At 39.0% G+C, this 19,329-nt stretch overlaps 1 protein-coding gene across 1 annotated transcript in view; it reads left to right on the forward strand.

The window, feature by feature from the left end:
* The window catches only part of LOC134803080 (AT-rich interactive domain-containing protein 5B-like), a 125,450-nt gene that overhangs the window by 94,575 nt on the left and 11,546 nt on the right, over positions 1-19,329 (forward strand). Inside the window, exons 4-7 of the mRNA XM_063775787.1 lie at positions 15,321-15,525; positions 16,382-16,557; positions 17,382-17,558; positions 18,652-18,826. Coding sequence (XP_063631857.1) covers positions 15,321-15,525; positions 16,382-16,557; positions 17,382-17,558; positions 18,652-18,826 — 733 coding nt within the window. The remainder of the gene's footprint in view (positions 1-15,320; positions 15,526-16,381; positions 16,558-17,381; positions 17,559-18,651; positions 18,827-19,329) is intronic.

Consider the following 19,329-nt stretch of genomic DNA (forward strand, 5'->3'; position numbering starts at 1 on the left):
TTATCACGTCAAAACATAAATTAAGGTTAAAATTCATAGCAAAAACATTTTTTCGTTACATTAAGTGGCGCACTGATTAACAGTCCGCCACACGGTCTCGGCCTGTCAGTTGTTCGGAATTGTCAAAATTTTGTTCTAACTGACAGGCCGATACCGCCCGGCGGACTGTTAATCAGTGGGCCCCTTTAAAGTTAAAAATCACACAAATGAAGGACAAAGTGAACCAAATAAACAAATGTTACGTAATTCAAGTGTCAAGTGCGCGCGAGCGCCGGCTCTCATCTTTCACTGGCGCAGGGCCGCACTCGGCGCGCTAATTTAATTGACGGTTTTGGTATTTACGATTTAACGTCAACTTACAGTGATGAGCGATTCCTTGTTTAATTTATATATGTTTTAGAATTTTAAATAGTTTATATTTGACATTGGATGGCAAAAACACGCAGATTCAAGGACAATGTAGTTTAAAAATAGACGACCGGTCTGGCCTAGTGGGTAGTGCATTAATTTGTGTGATGGCATTAATTTGTGTGATGAACCCAAATATTTGTTCTTGAGTCATGGTATAAGTATGTATTTATCTATATAAGTATGTATATCGTCGCCTAGCATCCATAGTGCAAGCTTTGCTTGTTTGGGGTTAGGTTGATCTGTGTAAGATGTCCCCTAATATTTATTTATAGATTAAGTTACTTACTTACTAAATATTTTCGCTTAGTTTGGAGACATTGTCGTGCAAATATGTATATGTATTTTTTATGCAACAGTTTTTGGTTACACTTCAATATTAATACATCTAAGTGAAACTGAACTTAATAAAAACATAAACATGTCTTAAATCATTCGCCTATAAATAAAAATATAAATAAATAAATATTAAGGACATTTTCACACAAATTGACTAAGCCCCACGGTAAGCTCAAGAAAGCTTGTGTTGTGGGTACTCAGACAACGATATATATAATATATAAATACTTAAATACATAGAAAACAACCATGACTCAGGAACAAATATCTGTATCATCATACAAATAAATGCCCTTACCAGGATTCGAACCCGGGACCATCGGCTTCATAGGCAGGGTCACTACCCACTAGGCCAGACCGGTCGTCGAATATATAGGTATGACTATAGGTATGTATTACGTATATTTCTAAGCGTCATTACTATTGATATGAATTAACAAGCAGATATCAATCACTTAGTTATCAATGTCCCGCTAGACCTAGACTAGATATATGTTATGTAATCAATATTAGTCATTAATTGTACAAGACAACTTTCAAAGTATTTTCTAGCTTATCTTATTTTATCTTATCTATATATTGTTAACTAAAGAAGGTAGGTAGGGTTACAATAAATACTTAAATACAAAGGCTTTTACCATACAAAAATTTATCAAAAATAATTCACTGATGTAAGTACTACAATAACTTACGATTAACTATAACTATCAATTTAAATTGAATATCTCTATTAGAAATGACTAATTGGGTTTTAAACGTAATTTAGGCAAATGTAATAATAATAATAACCCGTATTGCCGAGTCCGGCCCCGCGCCCCCCCGCGCCCCGCGCCGCCATTTCGTGTTATTGAGAATTTATGTCGGTTAGGCTGGGGGCACACTGCGCGCGACAATTTTAATTTAACATGTTTATATTTTGATATTTCGTGATTAAATGGTTAATTATAATAAAAAAAGTTTAAATGCAAATAAATTTTATAATCAATCATATCTACATAATCAACACAAACTTACTTAATCAAATTTGTGAATAATTTGAACTGAAATTCTGCTTGAGTTTAGAAATCTATTAATTTAATTAGCTGTAGGTACTCAAATGGAGAGAGCTACACCGACAAGAGTCTAACTCTTAAATTTACGACGTTTTGTAGTAATCCAGTATTTACTTAGATATGTCTTCATTTTTCAATAATGTATACAGATTTAAGCTGAAGGAAACCATACCGCTGTATTATAATACGTTACCAATATGGCTATACAATCTTTCCTAAAGTTGGTATATAGTCGAAAATGTAAAAAAATGTGTAATATTTTTTTTTGCTATTTGAAGTAATTAAACGAATATGTCGCATTATTTTTAATTCGTCATGCCTTCTTTTGTGTATTTACTCGGCGTCATGTTTGATCAGTATGTATTTTCATATTGTTCTCCCAAAAGTATATATGTTAGTACATTCACCATATAATGTTGACTCAGGTGTCCACTAAACCAGCGGTCGGCAACCTTTTAGCAGCCAAGGGCCAATAGTAGTTAACGGAGGTGACGCGGGCTGTACTTTATTAATATTTATGACTTTATGAGACATTGTCGTTTGTCACTATTACATACAAAATAGCCAAGGCGCCTCTCGGGCCGCAAGTGACAGTTTCGCGAGCCGCATGCGGCCCGCGGGCCGCAGGTTGCCGACCGCAGCACTAAACAATTAGACTAAATTTACATAACAAATATTCGATACGTGGACGAGTACAGTCTTGTTATTATTGAAACTGGTAAAGCAGCGGGCTCAGCACGGTTCCATTTTTATCGACTATCACTATGCGCGTCCCTTTCGCACTTACATACTTGTTAGAACGTGACAGGCATGGTGACAAGGGATAAAAACGCGACCGTGCTAAGCCGCCAGGTTGTAGATTGGTATTTTATTTTTATTGATCATAACGCCATCTGTGCCGCACATTTCGAAACAATATACGTTTCCATAGCCAAGTCAAGCCAAAAGTCCACACTGGCGATGTAATATTTAAATCAATAAAATTTGACGTTTACAACCAAAAGGTACCACATTGTCGGTTGTCGATAAGGTTGATTTCAAATCGAATCTATATGGAAATAGCGCCTGACAACCGACAATAAGTACCATTTTGATGGAGAATGGTACAAATAATCACGACTAAATTGCAAAAAAATTGTACATAGTTAAGCACCTGTAATTAGTCTAAAGTTAATTGATTCCATTGTGTTACGACAGTTAAGCCATTTATATTTAAGTTAGATGCATGAAAGTGTGTTAGCGTATGCTATAGACTTATATGTGTACGAATTAAGTACAATAAATACAATACAATTTACATACTTAATTTTCGTAACACAAATGAATCAATTAAGTTAAGACTAATGACAGATTCTTGACTGCGCTTAATTACCTACAATAGGGTATTATACTGTATTTAAAATAAATTATTTTACACCATGCATGAAATAAAGCATCAGATAATTATTACAAAAACACAGATAGGAGTTATATTTAAACACAAATTCTATTTAATAAATCGGATAGAAATATAAAAAGTAGGTGAGTTGACCGTGACGTCACGATGTAATGTTTCGTATAAATTCCATATTAGCAAATCGTTTTGACAGTTCTAAAAAAGTAGCTGATTTGACTAGTAGGAAAATACCCTATTTTTTTGAAATTCACTCTCACAAACACAAATCCCTAAGCATAGTGGGCCAGTGTGCCCCCAGCCTAAGCCCAGGGGCGTTGCACCGACTAGATCCGACGCGCTATCAATTCCGCGCGCCTGTGTGAGTGCGGCGCGTGTGTGAGTGTGTCACATGTGCCGCTACAGGCTGATGCGATTGACGACTTGACAATGTAATAATTATGTATGTATATAAAGTGGTGAAGAATATAAGACCTACCAATAATACTATGGTACCTGTGATAAGCACTGTTTAATTTCTTAAAATTGAAAATTGAATTTAAATGTTTTTTTTTATAATTGTTATTGTTTATATAATTAGATGTGTATAAATACTACCTTCTACCCGCAACGTCGTCTACGTGGGATGGTGGTGGTGATGATATGTATACTAAATTTAATCTAAAACAGTTTAGCGGTTTAAGCGTGAAGAGGTAACAGACAGACAGACGGGCAGAGTTACTTTGCATTTATAATATTAGTAGAGATGTTTTTTTTTGTGTTATTTTCGTTTATAAACTGTATCATGTTATTTTGTATAATTTTACGGTAGGTACTTAACGGGTCTGGACACTCTGGACATCGGATGACGGTAGCATGAAGTAGGAGGAAATGGGGTCATTTGAAGCATGATTTTTTGATGATTATAGGGGGGGGGGGGGTCAAAAATCGTCAAAAATCGATGACGTAATTTATGGACAGCCCCTTATCAATGTTAGTTTAAAATAAAAAAAATATTTCTAATAAAAAACATGTAATATTTACTTGTTTGTATCGTTTTATAAATGCGAATTATGCGATGTTAACATTTAAAATATTAGATAAACACTACAAAGGTGGTGGAACCCAAATGTATAATTGTATCCACAAGTCTTTTAAGACATTGGTCGGTTATGTAAAGATTCAGATTCTAAATTGCTATCAAATAGCCTTGAGCTCGTTCAAAAGTAAAACCCTGTAAAGAAATATCAATATTTCAACACTCTTTTCAGGCCTAAGGGATTTGCTAGGGGTCGGTAGAGAAAAACTGTTAAATTGGAACTTTGAACGAACGTTGAAACCCGTACGTCTACCATCAGTTTTGACATTGACATATACGCTCACGTCTACGTAACTTACTTTCTATGCATCTCGCTCGTACTCGCATATTAGTGCAAGCGAGATGTACAGAAAGTAAATTACGTAGACGTGAGCGTTATGTCAATGTCAAAACTGGTGATAGACGTACCGGAAGCTTATTTTATTTTGATCACATTCTCTCCCAGTCTTTATATAAAAAAAAGGTTTTTTATACCTTATACGCTAATTCTTCGAAAAAGGAAATTGCATGTTATTAGGGGCAACGCACATGTAACATTCCTGAAGTCGTCCATAGCCTACGGCAGCCGCTTACTATCAGATGTAGTGCATGGTTGATGCCAACGACGTAGTGTTACAAAACTTAAAGCTACTTATTTTTATGTGATATGTAATTTATATTTATAAAATGGGATTTTGTATGTTAAAATCACCAGTAACTTGCCGGTTTTAGTAATTGGCCGCCCTAAACTAAATATTAATTCTATTCACCTATAAACATAATTAATTTTAGTATAAGGTGGCCAGTTATTGAAACCTTATACTTAAATGTATTCTGTTTATAGGTGAATAGAATTCATTTTTACTTTAGGGCGGCCAGTTACTAAAAGTGGCCAGTTACTGGCGAATTTCCCTATGTATATAAATGTATAATAATTCACAATAACATGTCGCTATTATATAACACGCAAATCCGAGCCAATTTTAATCTCTCGAAAAAACAGCAACCTGTATGTTCACCTTGTTCGGCGCACTCACACATCGACGCTCGCTCTAGGGCTGCCAAAACCTTCGGAAAAAACTGTTTTGCATCATTTATTCCGGCCGAATTATGCGTATTGTTTCTAAAAATATTTGTATCTTTTGCATATTTAACAGGAATAAACTTGTCTGATTTTGACTTTTTTTTGCCTTGTTTTTTAGTTTACTACAAATGTAAATGGTTCAAAGCATGTAACATATGGGAATTTAATTTTATCTTTTTTAGTGAATGTTTAGTTAACAAAACACTTCACGGCAACAAGCGTCCATAGGCTATGGTGATTGGTCACCGCTTACCATCGCGTGGACCATACGGTTGTTTGAAAATACTTTGTTTTTTTGAAGTTTAATACATGTCGATATTGTCTTTATCATTATTCCTCAATGATGTATATTTAGATGAAAATTATAGATATGATAATATGTAACTATATTTAGTTTGCCATGCAGCTACCACTCAGTATATACCCATGGTATAATAATATACTCCGCCTGGTACTCCATTCCCGTCTTTTCTAGGTCACCTAACTGACACGGGCCTACGTCATCATGCGACAGCGCTATATGATAATATGCGATAGCGCTATATATAGCGGCCATGTTGTTGTGACGTAGCCCCGTGTCACTCTGGGAATGGAAGACTATGTATATACCTATAGATTGGATATCATAGATACTCTAAAATACTATGCATTGACTTAGGGTTTCAAAATATTATAATTGTACTTAATAGACAATTCTTGGTTTCAAAGTAAAAACATGGCATAACGAAATTTCGAAGATTTTTTTCCTTCTTTGTTTGTAAATTGTTATCAATAACATTTTCGGAAACCTACTAAAAAAACAAATTATTTCCCAATAATTACATATTATGTACCTAAATGCCAATTTTTTAATTGACATAATCATTTGAATAAGATTTACAATACAATACAATACTCTTTATTGCACACCTCACATACACGTAGTTTACAATAAATGTACAGTAGCATAAACAAATACGATAGAGGTAACAACAGGCGGTCTTATCGCTTAAGAGCCAATCTCTTCCAGACAACCTTTGGGTATCGGAGACAAAAGAATTAGAATATACGGTAGGTGGCGCAAAAAATATATATGAAAAGCGTTATGGGCTCAATGCCGCAGGCGGAGGTTCTAGAAGGGGTATTCTCTTTATAACTTCTTTTTATTTTTATATATTTTATTAGTATAATTTAGTTTTTATATAATATTATAAGTATTAGTTAAATTTTTAAGTAGGTTTATTTTAATTTTAGTTTAGTTTTTAAATCTTTAATTCATAGTTAGTTTTAATGTTTTTTTTTATTATTACTTAAGACTTCATTTAAATGCGTTGTATAATAAATATGAAAAGTATATTTACAAATTAGTAGTAGTTAAAAAAATTCCTTGCGTGTGTCAACCCTGGCCGCACCCACACAGACGCAGTGTTTATATGTTAAGTTTAATTGTAAACAGAAATCGGGGGTGCTCGCGGTCAGCGCCGGCAAGGGTTCCGCCGATATTTATCTTTTGTTCGCTCATTGGGTTCCGTACTCGATATTTTTATGTTGGGGTTCTTTTGTTTGTTTTCACGTGGTTCCGTATTGTTACTGTTAGTTTGAAAATGCTGAAAAAGCAATTTAGTTGCGGTTTTGTTTGAAATATGCCTATCTAATATACCAGAGCCTCTACCATCAGTTTTAACATTGACATAACGCTCACGTCTACGTAATTTACTTTCTGTACATCTCGCTTGCACTATTGCTCGCATATGCGAGTACGAGCGAGATGCATAGAAAGTAAGTTACGTAAACGTGAGCGTTATGTCAATGTCAAAACTGGTGGTAGCCGTACAGTGATGGCATTTAGATTAATAGAGTTTAACTCACTAATTGAAGGTGTAGTAATTTAGTTTAAGCGTTTAAAGATTTTAATGTGATGGCATTGTTAATTTAATAAATTCGTTTTGCTATATGTAAGTTATTGAACAACTTAAAATTTAAATACAATTTTAAAATTAAATAAATTACTACCTTATAAATAAATGTACGGTTTTAAAATTAAATTAACGTATAAAGAACCCAATCAATAAATAATACTTAATAGGGTATTCTCCTACTAGTCAAATCAGTTTATTTTTTAGAACTGTCTATGAAACTAGAATTTATATGAAACATTTCACAGTGACGTCACGGTCAACTCACTTCTTTTTTATATTTCTATCCGATTTATTAAATAGATATTGTGTTTAGAAATAACTGCTGTCTGTGTTTTTCTAATAATTATCTGTACGGTTACCATCAGTTTGTCACTGACATAAACGCCGTCGAGAACGTAATTTACTTTCTATACATCTCGCTCGCACTCGCATATTAGTGCAAACGGGATGTATAGAAAGTAAATTACGTTCTCGACGGCGTTTATGTCAGTGACAAACTGATGGTAACCGTACTGAGCCTCTACCATCAGTTTTAACATTGACATAACGCTCACGTCTACGTAATTTACTTTCTGTACATCTCGCTTCCACTATTGCTCGCATATGCGAGTACGAGCGAGATGCATAGAAAGTAAGTTACTTAAACGTGAGCGTTATGTCAATGTCAAAACTGGTGGTAGAGGCTCTTGTGCTTTATTTCATACACGGTGTGAAATTATTTAGTTAAAATAAAGTCAAATAATTGAATTGAATTTATACAACTTTTACTTTGAATTTATGCTGGTACATTGGAATATATATATTTTATTTAATTATTGCACAAACCGATTTGGCCAGATCAAAGTGTGGTAGTGTCACATTTTCATTCTTTAATTTCTTTATTCTTTATTCAGACAAACACTAGTACGGCTACCACCAGTTTTGACATTGACATAACGCTCACGTTTACGTAACTTACTTTCTATGCATCTCGCTCGTACTCGCATATGCGAGCAATAGTGGAAGCGAGATGTACAGAAAGTAAATTACGTAGACGTGAGCGTTATGTCAATGTTAAAACTGATGGTAGAGGCTCTGTACGGCTACCACCAGTTTTGACATTGACATAACGCTCACGTTTAAGTAACTTACTTTCTATGCATCTCGCTCGTACTCGCATATGCGAGCAATAGTGGAAGCGAGATGTACAGAAAGTAAATTACGTAGACGTGAGCGTTATGTCAATGTTAAAACTGATGGTAGAGGCTCTGTACGGCTACCACCAGTTTTGACATTGACATAACGCTCACGTTTAAGTAACTTACTTTCTATGCATCTCGCTCGTACTCGCATATGCGAGCAATAGTGGAAGCGAGATGTACAGAAAGTAAATTACGTAGACGTGAGCGTTATGTCAATGTTAAAACTGATGGTAGAGGCTCTGTACGGCTACCACCAGTTTTGACATTGACATAATGCTCACGTTTACGTAACTTACTTTCTATGCATCTCGCTCGTACTCGCATATGCGAGCAATAGTGCAAGCGAGATGTACAGAAAGTAAATTACGTAGACGTGAGCGTTATGTCAATGTTAAAACTGATGGTAGAGGCTCTTGTGCTTTATTTCATACACGGTGTGAAATTATTTAGTTAAAATAAAGTCAAATAATTGAATTGAATTTATACAATTAATATTACGTCCCGATAAAACCAATTTCAAACCTAAGTAGGTACCAGGGATGTTGCGAATATTCACATCCGCATCCCCGGAACTTCCGCATTATTTTCTAAATCCGCATCCGTATAAAATCTATGCGGAGCTTAATGCGGATGCGGCTGTCGAACAAGTCGGTAAAGAGCCTCTACCATCAGTTTTAACATTGACATAACGCTCACGTCTACGTAATTTACTTTCTGTACATCTCGCTTCCACTATTGCTCGCATATGCGAGTACGAGCGAGATGCATAGAAAGTAAGTTACTTAAACGTGAGCGTTATGTCAATGTCAAAACTGGTGGTAGCCGTACAGGAACGTCTTAGCGGCGGCTTAAGTGCTAGGTAATTTCGTCATTACCTATAACGAAATCGTCTTGATCCGGAAAAGTCGACTAAGTTACTGTTTATCAAATATAACGCACCTATACGTCTACCATCAGTTTTGATATTGACATATACGCTCACGTCTACGTAATTTACTTTCTATGCATCTCGCTCGTACTCGCATATGCGAGCAATAGTGCAAGAGAGATGTACAGAAAGTAAATTACGTAGACGTGAGCGTTATGTCAATGTTAAAACTGATGGTAGAGGCTCTATATTCTTGCTCAAATACTAAACTATTCGCTTTTTTTATAGAAAAATTACTAAAATGTAATATTTGACGTTTTTTTAAGTACCTAATCTTGACATCCGCGGATGTGAGCCCTTAAATATCCGCATCCGCGGATGTCAAAGAATCTGCATCCGCTACATCCTTGGTACCTATCTTATTCGCAAGTACTTACCCACATCAGTACGTCTACCATCAGTTTTGACATTGACATATACGCTCACGTCTACGTAACTTACTTTCTATGCATCTCGCTCGCACTCGCATATTAGTGCAAACGGGACGTATAGAAAGTAAATTACGTTCTCGACGGCGTTTATGTCAGTGACAAACTGATGGTAACCGTACTGATGGTAACCGTACTGTACTTGTGTACGCGTATGTACAAACGGAATGACGGAGCGGCCGTAAGTGCTCGGTACAGTCGCGCACGTACGTGTGACGTATGTATGTATGTGTATATGCGAGTATGAAGGTAATATCTCTATCGATTTTGTATTAATAGACCAACACGTGCTGACCACACCTGCATCTATTTGCAATTGATTATTCTGTTTATGACCGAGCGATAGCGAAGGTCTCTGTATCGGCTTAAGGAAAACTGCTGGTATGTCTGGGTGTTCTTTACCTATGTGGCTACCACAACTTGCATATTAGTGCGAGCGAGATGTATAGAAAGTAAATTACGTAGACGTTAACGAATCTGTCAGTTTTGACACTGTCAGTGACTCATGGTACGGGTGCAGGGGTACTTCAAGTTCAAGTTCAAATATCAAAGCAATTTATTGATGTTAATATTATTCCATAATAATAATCAAATTTTAAGAATTTCACAAAAAGATCGTCAAACATAAAAAAAAAGTATTAAAAAAGTCCAGAATGTTTCTAGAATAAAATCTAAATGTAAAAAAAAACATCAAAAGACGATCAGTCGATCAGTTTTGTCATGAAATCATAACTGTGTGTGTTTGTATTTTATATAATCATCATCATCATCATATCAGCCAGAGGACGTCCACTGCTGGACATAGGCCTATTTTATATAATGTAGTGTAGAAAAATGAAACCAGGATCTATGTGGGTTCAGTTCCCGCCGGATCAATTCGATAATTGTTTAAACCTTTTAAAATAACAGTGTTCGCAGCGATATGGCTTTCCTCGCCAGAATAGGGGCGCGAGTTGGTTACTTATTTGAAAGCAATTTTAGTTGCCCCCCCCCCCCCCCCTTCATTTAGAATGCCGGCAGGGGCGGATTCGGACTGAGGGGTTTTTAACTTTTTATTAAGTTTCGCGGGGTAAATTTTTAAGTTTGCATTTTAGTGTATACACACTCCGTACCAATACCAAGTTGCATCTAAATCGGTTCAGCGGTTTAGGTCTAAAGGGACAACAGACAGATAGACAGAGCTACTTTCGCATTTATAATATTAATATGGATTATAAGTATGTATATATACTAGTATGCGGAAGGTAAACTGAATCAATTAGATGGGATTAAAGCATAATATAATTTTTATTTATGTGCCTTATCGGCATCTCTGTCATATTTTAACATAAATATGCCTGATTTTCTTTAAATTATAAATTTAAAAATGCTTGGTTTTTCTTTTCAATGTCGCTGTTATTCCTGAAAAAAGATATTTATTATTCATTTATTTTATTTATTAGAGATAAATCAGAATTATTATTATTAATAATTATAATATTTGATCCAAAAGCATCATCTAGTTAATTTTATATGACTGATATGTACCTCAATGATTATCATTACATTTATGTGATTTCGTGGTATTCACAGGATGGTCTCATCGGAAGCTCAGCGCTGGAAGTCGCTTTCTCCTATGTTTTTAGGTTTTGAATTTTTTTTGTGCTTACGAATAACTATTCTATTTCTAAACCCTTCCTCATAAATAAGAAAACTATAAAAATATGGTTGTCTGTAAAGTCGGTTTACGGACGATAATTTTGCGTGATAACGTCATAAGAAAACATTACCATTACATTACGTACATTACCATGGAGATCCGTCCACTACGTTACCATGGAGATATGTCCACAACGTGACACTTTTTCGTGCATGCTACCGGTGTTCATCGATTTATAAGACGTTATCACGTCAAAAAAGTAAAAAATATACTATATATTACCAACATGTCATGATATAACTATTAATCGTCATTACGTAATTAATGGGCATTTATAGGCAAATCCGGATGCACGTAATATCGATCGGAGTCCGGCCCTGGCGCCTCCCCGCCCGCCGGCAATTTCGCAGGGCTGCGCTATGGGACTAGGTACAGCAGGCCTGCTTACCTGCTTAGGGTTCCGTGGTTTACTTAGGTATCCGAATGATCACTAAATAAAAAAAAATGGTTGTCTGTAAAGTCGGTTTACGGATAATTTTGCGTGATAACGTCATAAGAAAACATTACCGTTACATTACGTATCGTTACTATGGAAATCTGTCCACAACGTTACCATGGACATCCGTCCACAACGTGACACTTTTTCGTGCATGCTACCGGTGTTCATCGACGTTATCACGTCAAAAGTATTATTAACGAAATAAGTAAACTAAACATTAAAATTATGGCTGGTGGCATTGAAATTTACCTAAATTTAGAAAAAATAGTTCTTTGAGCTTAGAATAAATTTAAAAGTGGAAAAATTACTGTCTTGGGTGTGGCTTGAACTCACGACCCCTGCATCGCAGCGTTCGTAATAGCATCGTTCGCAGACGTTTCTGCTTGTTAAAAATTGTTCTTTGTTCTCATGTTCGCTGGCCTGCTGTGTGGCACACACTGTGCTTGCGTCTGTGTGCTCGATCGGCACACACACACAGCCCTAATCTGCCCGGACTGGCACAAATCTCGAATTAGTCTGTACGGTGTACGTATACAGGATGGTCCGAACCTTGACGTCAAAAAATTTAGTTTAGATTCCTCACGTCGTGGGCTATCAGAATATACCCCATGTATGTTAGCCGGTAATTCGTTGTTTTCGAGTTATGATTTTTTAAACTTTTAACTTTTGTTATGAAATTCCGGGGTTCCCATACAGGGTGGCTAAAAAATAACTACATTCCCGTTGCCAGGGAGGTTTTGGGATTATACTGAGCAACTTTTACTATGGGACCAACCCCGAAATCGCGAAAAAGAAATTTACCCTTCCATAGAAAATGGACCAGCCAAAATGTATGAAACAGCCAAATTCTTTTTTTAAACAACCCCGGAATATCATATCAAAAGTAAAAAAATCATAACTCGAAAACTACGAAAAATCGGCTAACATACATGATAAGTACATGGGATATATTCTGAGAGCCCACGATTGAGGAATCTAAATAAATTTTTGGGCGTCAAGGTTTGGACCATCCTGTATACGTGAACGACGCAGAAACAATTCGGTGCGGCAAAAGTCATATTCGGACTTTTGAACTGCACAGTCACCTGCTGCAATAATATGTTACATAACGAAGGCCGCAAAAATATCTGACACGATCTTATTTGTAGAGCGTGTCACACATTTTTGCGGCGTTCGAAGAGTAACATATTATTGCAGGTGACTGTACCCGTACCATAGAGCAGTGTTTTTCAAACTTTGTGGTTTCACGGCCCTTTATGACCACTAATTTTTTTTCGCGACCCTCAAACCCCGTTTCTTCGTTTTTCTATCTATATTGAGTTTGTGAGGAAAGAGAACAGTCGTGAAATGTATTTATTATATACATTCTACGGTACGTCTACCACCAGTTTTTACATTGACATAACGCTCACGTCTACGTTATTTACTTTCTGTACATTTCGCTTGCACTAATATGCGAGTGCGAGCGAGATGCATAGAAAGTAATATTAAGTTACGTAAACGTGAGAGTATATGTCAATGTCAAAACTGATGGTAGACGTACGGCTCTTCTCTTTCCGCACAGTCCATCAATGGTCGATATCAAAACAAAAAAAAAACCGGCCAAGTGCGAGTCGGGTTTGGCAAAAAAATCACGTTTGTTGTATGGGAGTCCCACTTAAATATGTATTAAGTATATTCTGTTTTTAGTATTTGTTGTTATAGCGGCAACAGAAATACATCATCACGGTTCATGAGATCCAAAAAAGCGTTTTGAAGAATTAATTCCCAGCAAGCTGGAAATCATTTTAATACCTTCATTTGGTCCTAAATGTGAATCTGAGTTTGCTCCATCCCAGGAGGTGTGGATAAATTTTGGAAGCCTTGGGAGATACATTTTACCTTGGATTGACAAAACCACTCGAAATAGAAGGAACCCACCGTCAAAATTAATGTCACTACCAGCAAGGTTGTTGTGGATCAGACACTGGTAAAAATAATTAGGACTTTAACACGTACGATTTTACCAAAAAAAAAATTAAATCTGCTTTCCATAAGTTTATTTCAAAGCTGAGCTACGCGACCCCCTTGGACAAGTGCCGCGACCCCCCCGGCCACACTTTGAAAAACACTGCCATAGAGAAAAAAAATACATAGAGTGCTCACTCCATACATCAGTTTTAGTACCTATACGACTATTATTTTCGTAGTCGACATCTAGCATCGAGTAGCGGAATTATCAGTACCGCTACTTGACAATAGATGTAGCGGCGACCGAAAAGTCTAATGCTCAACAATTTTCAGCTAATATTATAACCGGATTAACCGGAACTCTATTTTCAACTTCTGCTTTTAATATTAGTTGTAAATTGTTGTTCAATACAATTTTCGTGAGTCGCGACACTAGAGAATTCTAGTATCAAGTAGCGGTACTGATAATTCCGCTACTCGATGCTAGATGTCGACTGCGAAAATAATAGTCGTTTTTGTACCAAAACTGATGTATGGAGTGAGCACTCTATTCTTACTATATTTCTCTATGCCCGTACCATGAGTCAGTGACAATTTCAAAACTGACATATACGCTAACGTCTACGTAATTTACCTACTTTCCATACATCTCGCTCGCACTAATATGCGAGTACGAGCGAGATGCATAGAAAGTAAGTTACGTTCTGTGTTTATGTCAGTGTCAAACTAGTGGTAGCGACACTGATGTGACATAAAAGTACAGTTGGGTTATAAGAATTATATATAATTTATTTCAGAATTAACTTATTCCATATACACTTAAATAAAACTTAAACTCTATATTCGTTTTTACACATTTAACATACACAATACACATAAATAAAAAACCTGCACTTAAAAAAAACGGCCAAGTGCGAGTCGGACTCGCGCACGAAGGGTTCCGTACCATTACGCAAAAAACGGCAAAAAAATCACGTTTGTTGTATGGGATCCCCACTTAAATATTTATTTAATTTTGTTTTTAGTATTTGTACTCCATTTTGGATTTCACGGGCCTATAAATCCCGGTCTTTTGATAGGCTTGCGTGGGGATACAGATCCAACACGTAGAGGCCCCTTGGAGAGCTTTAATGTCATGTAGAACGCTTGCCGGGACCCGTACGGTTACCATAAGTTTGTCACTGACATAAACGCCGTCGAGAACGTAATTTACTTTCTATACATCCCGTTTGCACTAATATGCGAGTGCGAGCGAGATGTATAGAAAGTAAATTACGTTCTCGACGGCGTTTACGTCAGTGACAAACTGATGGTAACCGTACCGTTCACAGGTGCAACAATAGACACTCGTGAACCGGTCTCTGCAGGCATTAGTAATTGTTATTATTACGATTTGACACTGGGTTAACGTCTGGTACTTGCACCATATGTGTCACAAAAACTTATCAATCCCCTCTCTTCCAGGACGAGGTGTTAGCCATAAACGACAAGGTGGTGCTGAAGGCCGAGGACCTGCTGTCCTGGGTGTGCGGCGGCGAGGAGTGGCGCTGGGGGCTGCGCGCCGTGTGGCGCGGGGACTGCGCGCCGCCGGCGCACCCGCGCCGCTCGCAGCCGCTCCACCACACCCGGCTCGACTTCAGCGATGTTGAGAAGGAGAAGAACGCCATAAGTAAGTATACTAGCCCCCTTAGTTCTCGGCCGGTTTTTTTATTTGTCCCTTATTATGTCTTGCGTCTGCTATGCTATTAGCGCTGGTGGCCTAGCGGTAAGCATGAGCGCTGGTGGCCTAGCGGTTAGAGCGTGCGACTTTCAATCCGGAGGTCGCGGGTTCAAACCCCGGCTCGTACCAATGAGTTTTTCGGTACTTATGTACGAAATATCATTTGATATTTACCAGTCGCTTTTCGGTGAAGGAATACATCGTGAGGAAACCGGACTAATCCCAATAAGGCCTAGTTTACCCTCTGGGTTGGAAGGTCAGATGGCAGTCGCTTTCGTAAAAACTAGTGCCTACTACGCCAATTCTCGGGATTAGTTGCCAAGCGGACCCCAGGCTCCCATGAGCCGTGGCAAAATGCCGGGACAACGCGAGGAAGATGATTGTCTTGTGTCGAGAATACCTGCACAAATAATTGACCCCCCTTGTAAAAACATTTTTCACATCACCTATTCGAAAAAGGGCTTTTTCTTCCCCGCTACAGGGATCAAAGTGTCACTTTTCTTCCCTGCTAGGAGCGATCAAAATTGTACTTTTCTGTTCTAGGACACGATCTTTTCTTTCTTGCATACTATTTTTTTTTGGTCAAATAATACATATTTTGGAACATAACAATTTCCTCATAGTTGATGTGAAAAGCAGTATGTGTCACACGGTATTTAAAATTATTTCATCTTGGGCGTTAACACTTGAATCCCTCATTACGCTCAGGATTCAATGTACGCCCTTGACGGAAATATATCATTTTGATCCCTTGTAACACTAAACTACTATTAAACTTAGCTCTAACGACGAAATCTCTTTCCAGGCGAGGACGCCGAAAGTCCCGGCGTGGTGGTATTCTCGTACCCTCGGTACTGCCGGTACCGGGCGCTCCTCTCCCGGCTCGAGGGCATCCAGGGGGACTGGCTGAGGGACAGTTTAGTTTGTGCGCTGGGCGGCTACGCAGCTCCTACCAAGAACACCAGGATACTGTACTGCAAGGTCAGTCGGTTTGATATTTACCAGTTGCTTTTCGGTGAAGGAAAACATCGTGAGGAAACCGGACTAATCCCAATAAGGCCTAGTTTCCCCTCTGGGTTGGAAGGTGAGATGGCAGTCGCTTTCGTAAAAACCTAGTGCCTACGAGAATTCTTGGGATTAGTTGTCAAGCGGACCCCAGGCTCCCATGAGCCGTGGCAAAAATGCCGGGATAACGCGAGCAAGAAGAAGGTCAGTCGGGACAAGAATTTAGAAGACATTGGTCAGAATATTATTTGCAGGAGAGTGCTTTGGCTGGCAGACATCTTTGCCTCTTTGCAGACAGATATAGCTTGGACCATAGAGAAATATAGTAAGCATAGAGTGCTCACTCCATACATCAGTTTTGGTACCAAAAGGACTATTATTTTGGTAGTCGACATCTAGCATTGAGTAGCGGAACAGTACCGCTACTTGATACCAGATGTCTCGAATGGCGCGACTCACGAAAATTGTATTGAAAAACAATTTACAACTATTATTACAAGCAGAGGGAGTTGAAAATAGACTTCCGGTTATAATATTAGCTGAAAATTGTTGAGCATTAGACTTTTCAGTCGTCGCAACTTCTATTGTCAAGTAGCAGTACTGATAATTCCGCTACTCGATGCTAGATGTCGACTACGAAAATAATAGTCGTTTTGGTACCAAAACTGGTGTATGGAGTGATCACTCAGTTCAGTTGCTTGGACGCATTCTAATTTCTTTTACTGTTCATTATGTAAGCATATATTTTGGATGTGGATTACCTATGTCTTTCTTTGTCTAACATATAACCTCTCATCCAGGACACATTCGAGTACCCAGAGCTTGAAGGGCACGAGTTCGTCTGCAACCAGCTCGCGCCGAAACTGAAGGGGCGACCGCGGGGCAGGCGTCGGAAACGGGCCTCCAACCACTCTCCGTCTCTCTCCGACAGATCTAGTGACAGCGACTCGCAGAAACGCGTCGAGCAACCTGCTGAGGTGAGTCACAGACACCTCATGAGGCGTTTACGAAGAGGAGTTAGTCTATAACCAGCTCGCGCCGAAACTGAAGGGGCGACCGCGGGGCCGGCGTCGGAAACGGGCCTCCAACCACTCGCCGTCCCTCTCCGACAGATCTAGTGATAGCGACTCGCAGAAACGCGTCGAGCAACCTGCTGAGGTGAGTCATAGATCCCTCATGAGGCGTTTACGAAGAGGAGTTAGTCTACAACCAGCTCGAGCTAAAACTGAAGGGAAGACCGCGGGGCCTACGTCGGAAACGGGCCTCCAACCACTCGCTGTCTCTCCGATAGATCCAGCAATAGCGACTCACAGAAACACGTCGAGCAGCCTGCTGAGGTGAGTCACAGACACCTCATGAGGCGTTGAGGATGAGTGGGTTCATTTGTAACAATCGGAGGACGGCGAGACGAGACGAGTAAAAGCGAGAAAAGAAGGGAGCAGTATGCATAGTCTGTCGATTTGTAGCTGGCCCGAACTGCTAATCCTTTGTCTATTGTTAAGTAAAACCGCACGTGCTACTTACCTGCAAAAAAGGGTCTTAATTATTCTAATTGGCACCTGAGCGCGGGCTAGTCCAACGCTCAAAAAACCAGTGTAGGTGGCAGTGTTGGCCGAAAGTTAATCCAAATTGAAAATGCTGGCCATTAACCATTATAAATTGAACCGTAATCTGTAATCGTCCGTTACGGTTTAAGGTTCAATTTATAATGGTTAATGGCCAACATTTTCAATTCGCATTAACTTTCGGCCAACACTGGTAGGTGGTGCGCTCTCCGATAACGCGCCTTTGTTACGCATCTCGATGACACATTTTAGACTGGTTCGACTCGCCAACACTCAGTAACCGTAGAGAATTACACGACCCTTTTTTTACAGGTAGAGGCACGTGCGGTTTTACTTAACAATAGACAAAGGATTAGCGGATCGGGGCCAGCTATAAATCGAAAGACTACTCACTCGTTCCCGGCCTGTCGGGTCTCTCGACGAGTGTGAACACTTGAACAGCCGGCATACAGTTCGTGGCATTATATCCTGCTCTAACACCAAGTGACATCAATGTATGTTTCAGCCTCAGCCGCCGCGGCGGCTGTCGCTCCGCAACGGCGCGCCGGGGCGGGGGGCGGGGTACAGCGACGACGACGACAAGGAGGCCAGCGCCGAGGACCGGACCTTCCTCGACCACCTCAAGCACTTCTACAAGCAGAGGGGAGAGGCCTTCAAACCCGCACACTCGCTAAAAGACCGTGAGTATTCAGAATCAATAATTAAAAGTGGCCGCCATTTTGAATCGCTTCGTCGACCACCTCAAGCACTTCTACAAGCAGAGAGGGGAGGCCTTCAAACCAGCACACTCGCTAAAAGACCGTGAGTATTCAGAACCAATAATTAAAAGTGGCCGCCATTTTGAATCGCTTCGTCGACCACCTCAAGCACTTCTACAAGCAGAGAGGGGAGGCCTTCAAACCCGCACACTCGCTAAAAGACCGTGAGTATTCAGAATCAATAATTAAAAGTGGCCGCCGTTTTGAATGGCTTCGTCGACCACCTCAAGCACTTCTACAAGCAGAGGGGATAGGCCTTCAAACTCGCACACTCGCTAAAAGACCGTGAGTCATGATCATCCTCGCGTTGTCCCGGTATTTGCCACGGCTCATGGGAGCCTGGAGTCCCTATATTATCTTATCTTATTGTTTTCGGGGGCCCTTGCGGATACACTTCGACCCATAGGGATTTTTTGTGCAATTAC

Source organism: Cydia splendana, chromosome 26 (assembly GCF_910591565.1).
Source record: "Cydia splendana chromosome 26, ilCydSple1.2, whole genome shotgun sequence".
NCBI classification, from domain to species: domain Eukaryota; kingdom Metazoa; phylum Arthropoda; class Insecta; order Lepidoptera; family Tortricidae; genus Cydia; species Cydia splendana.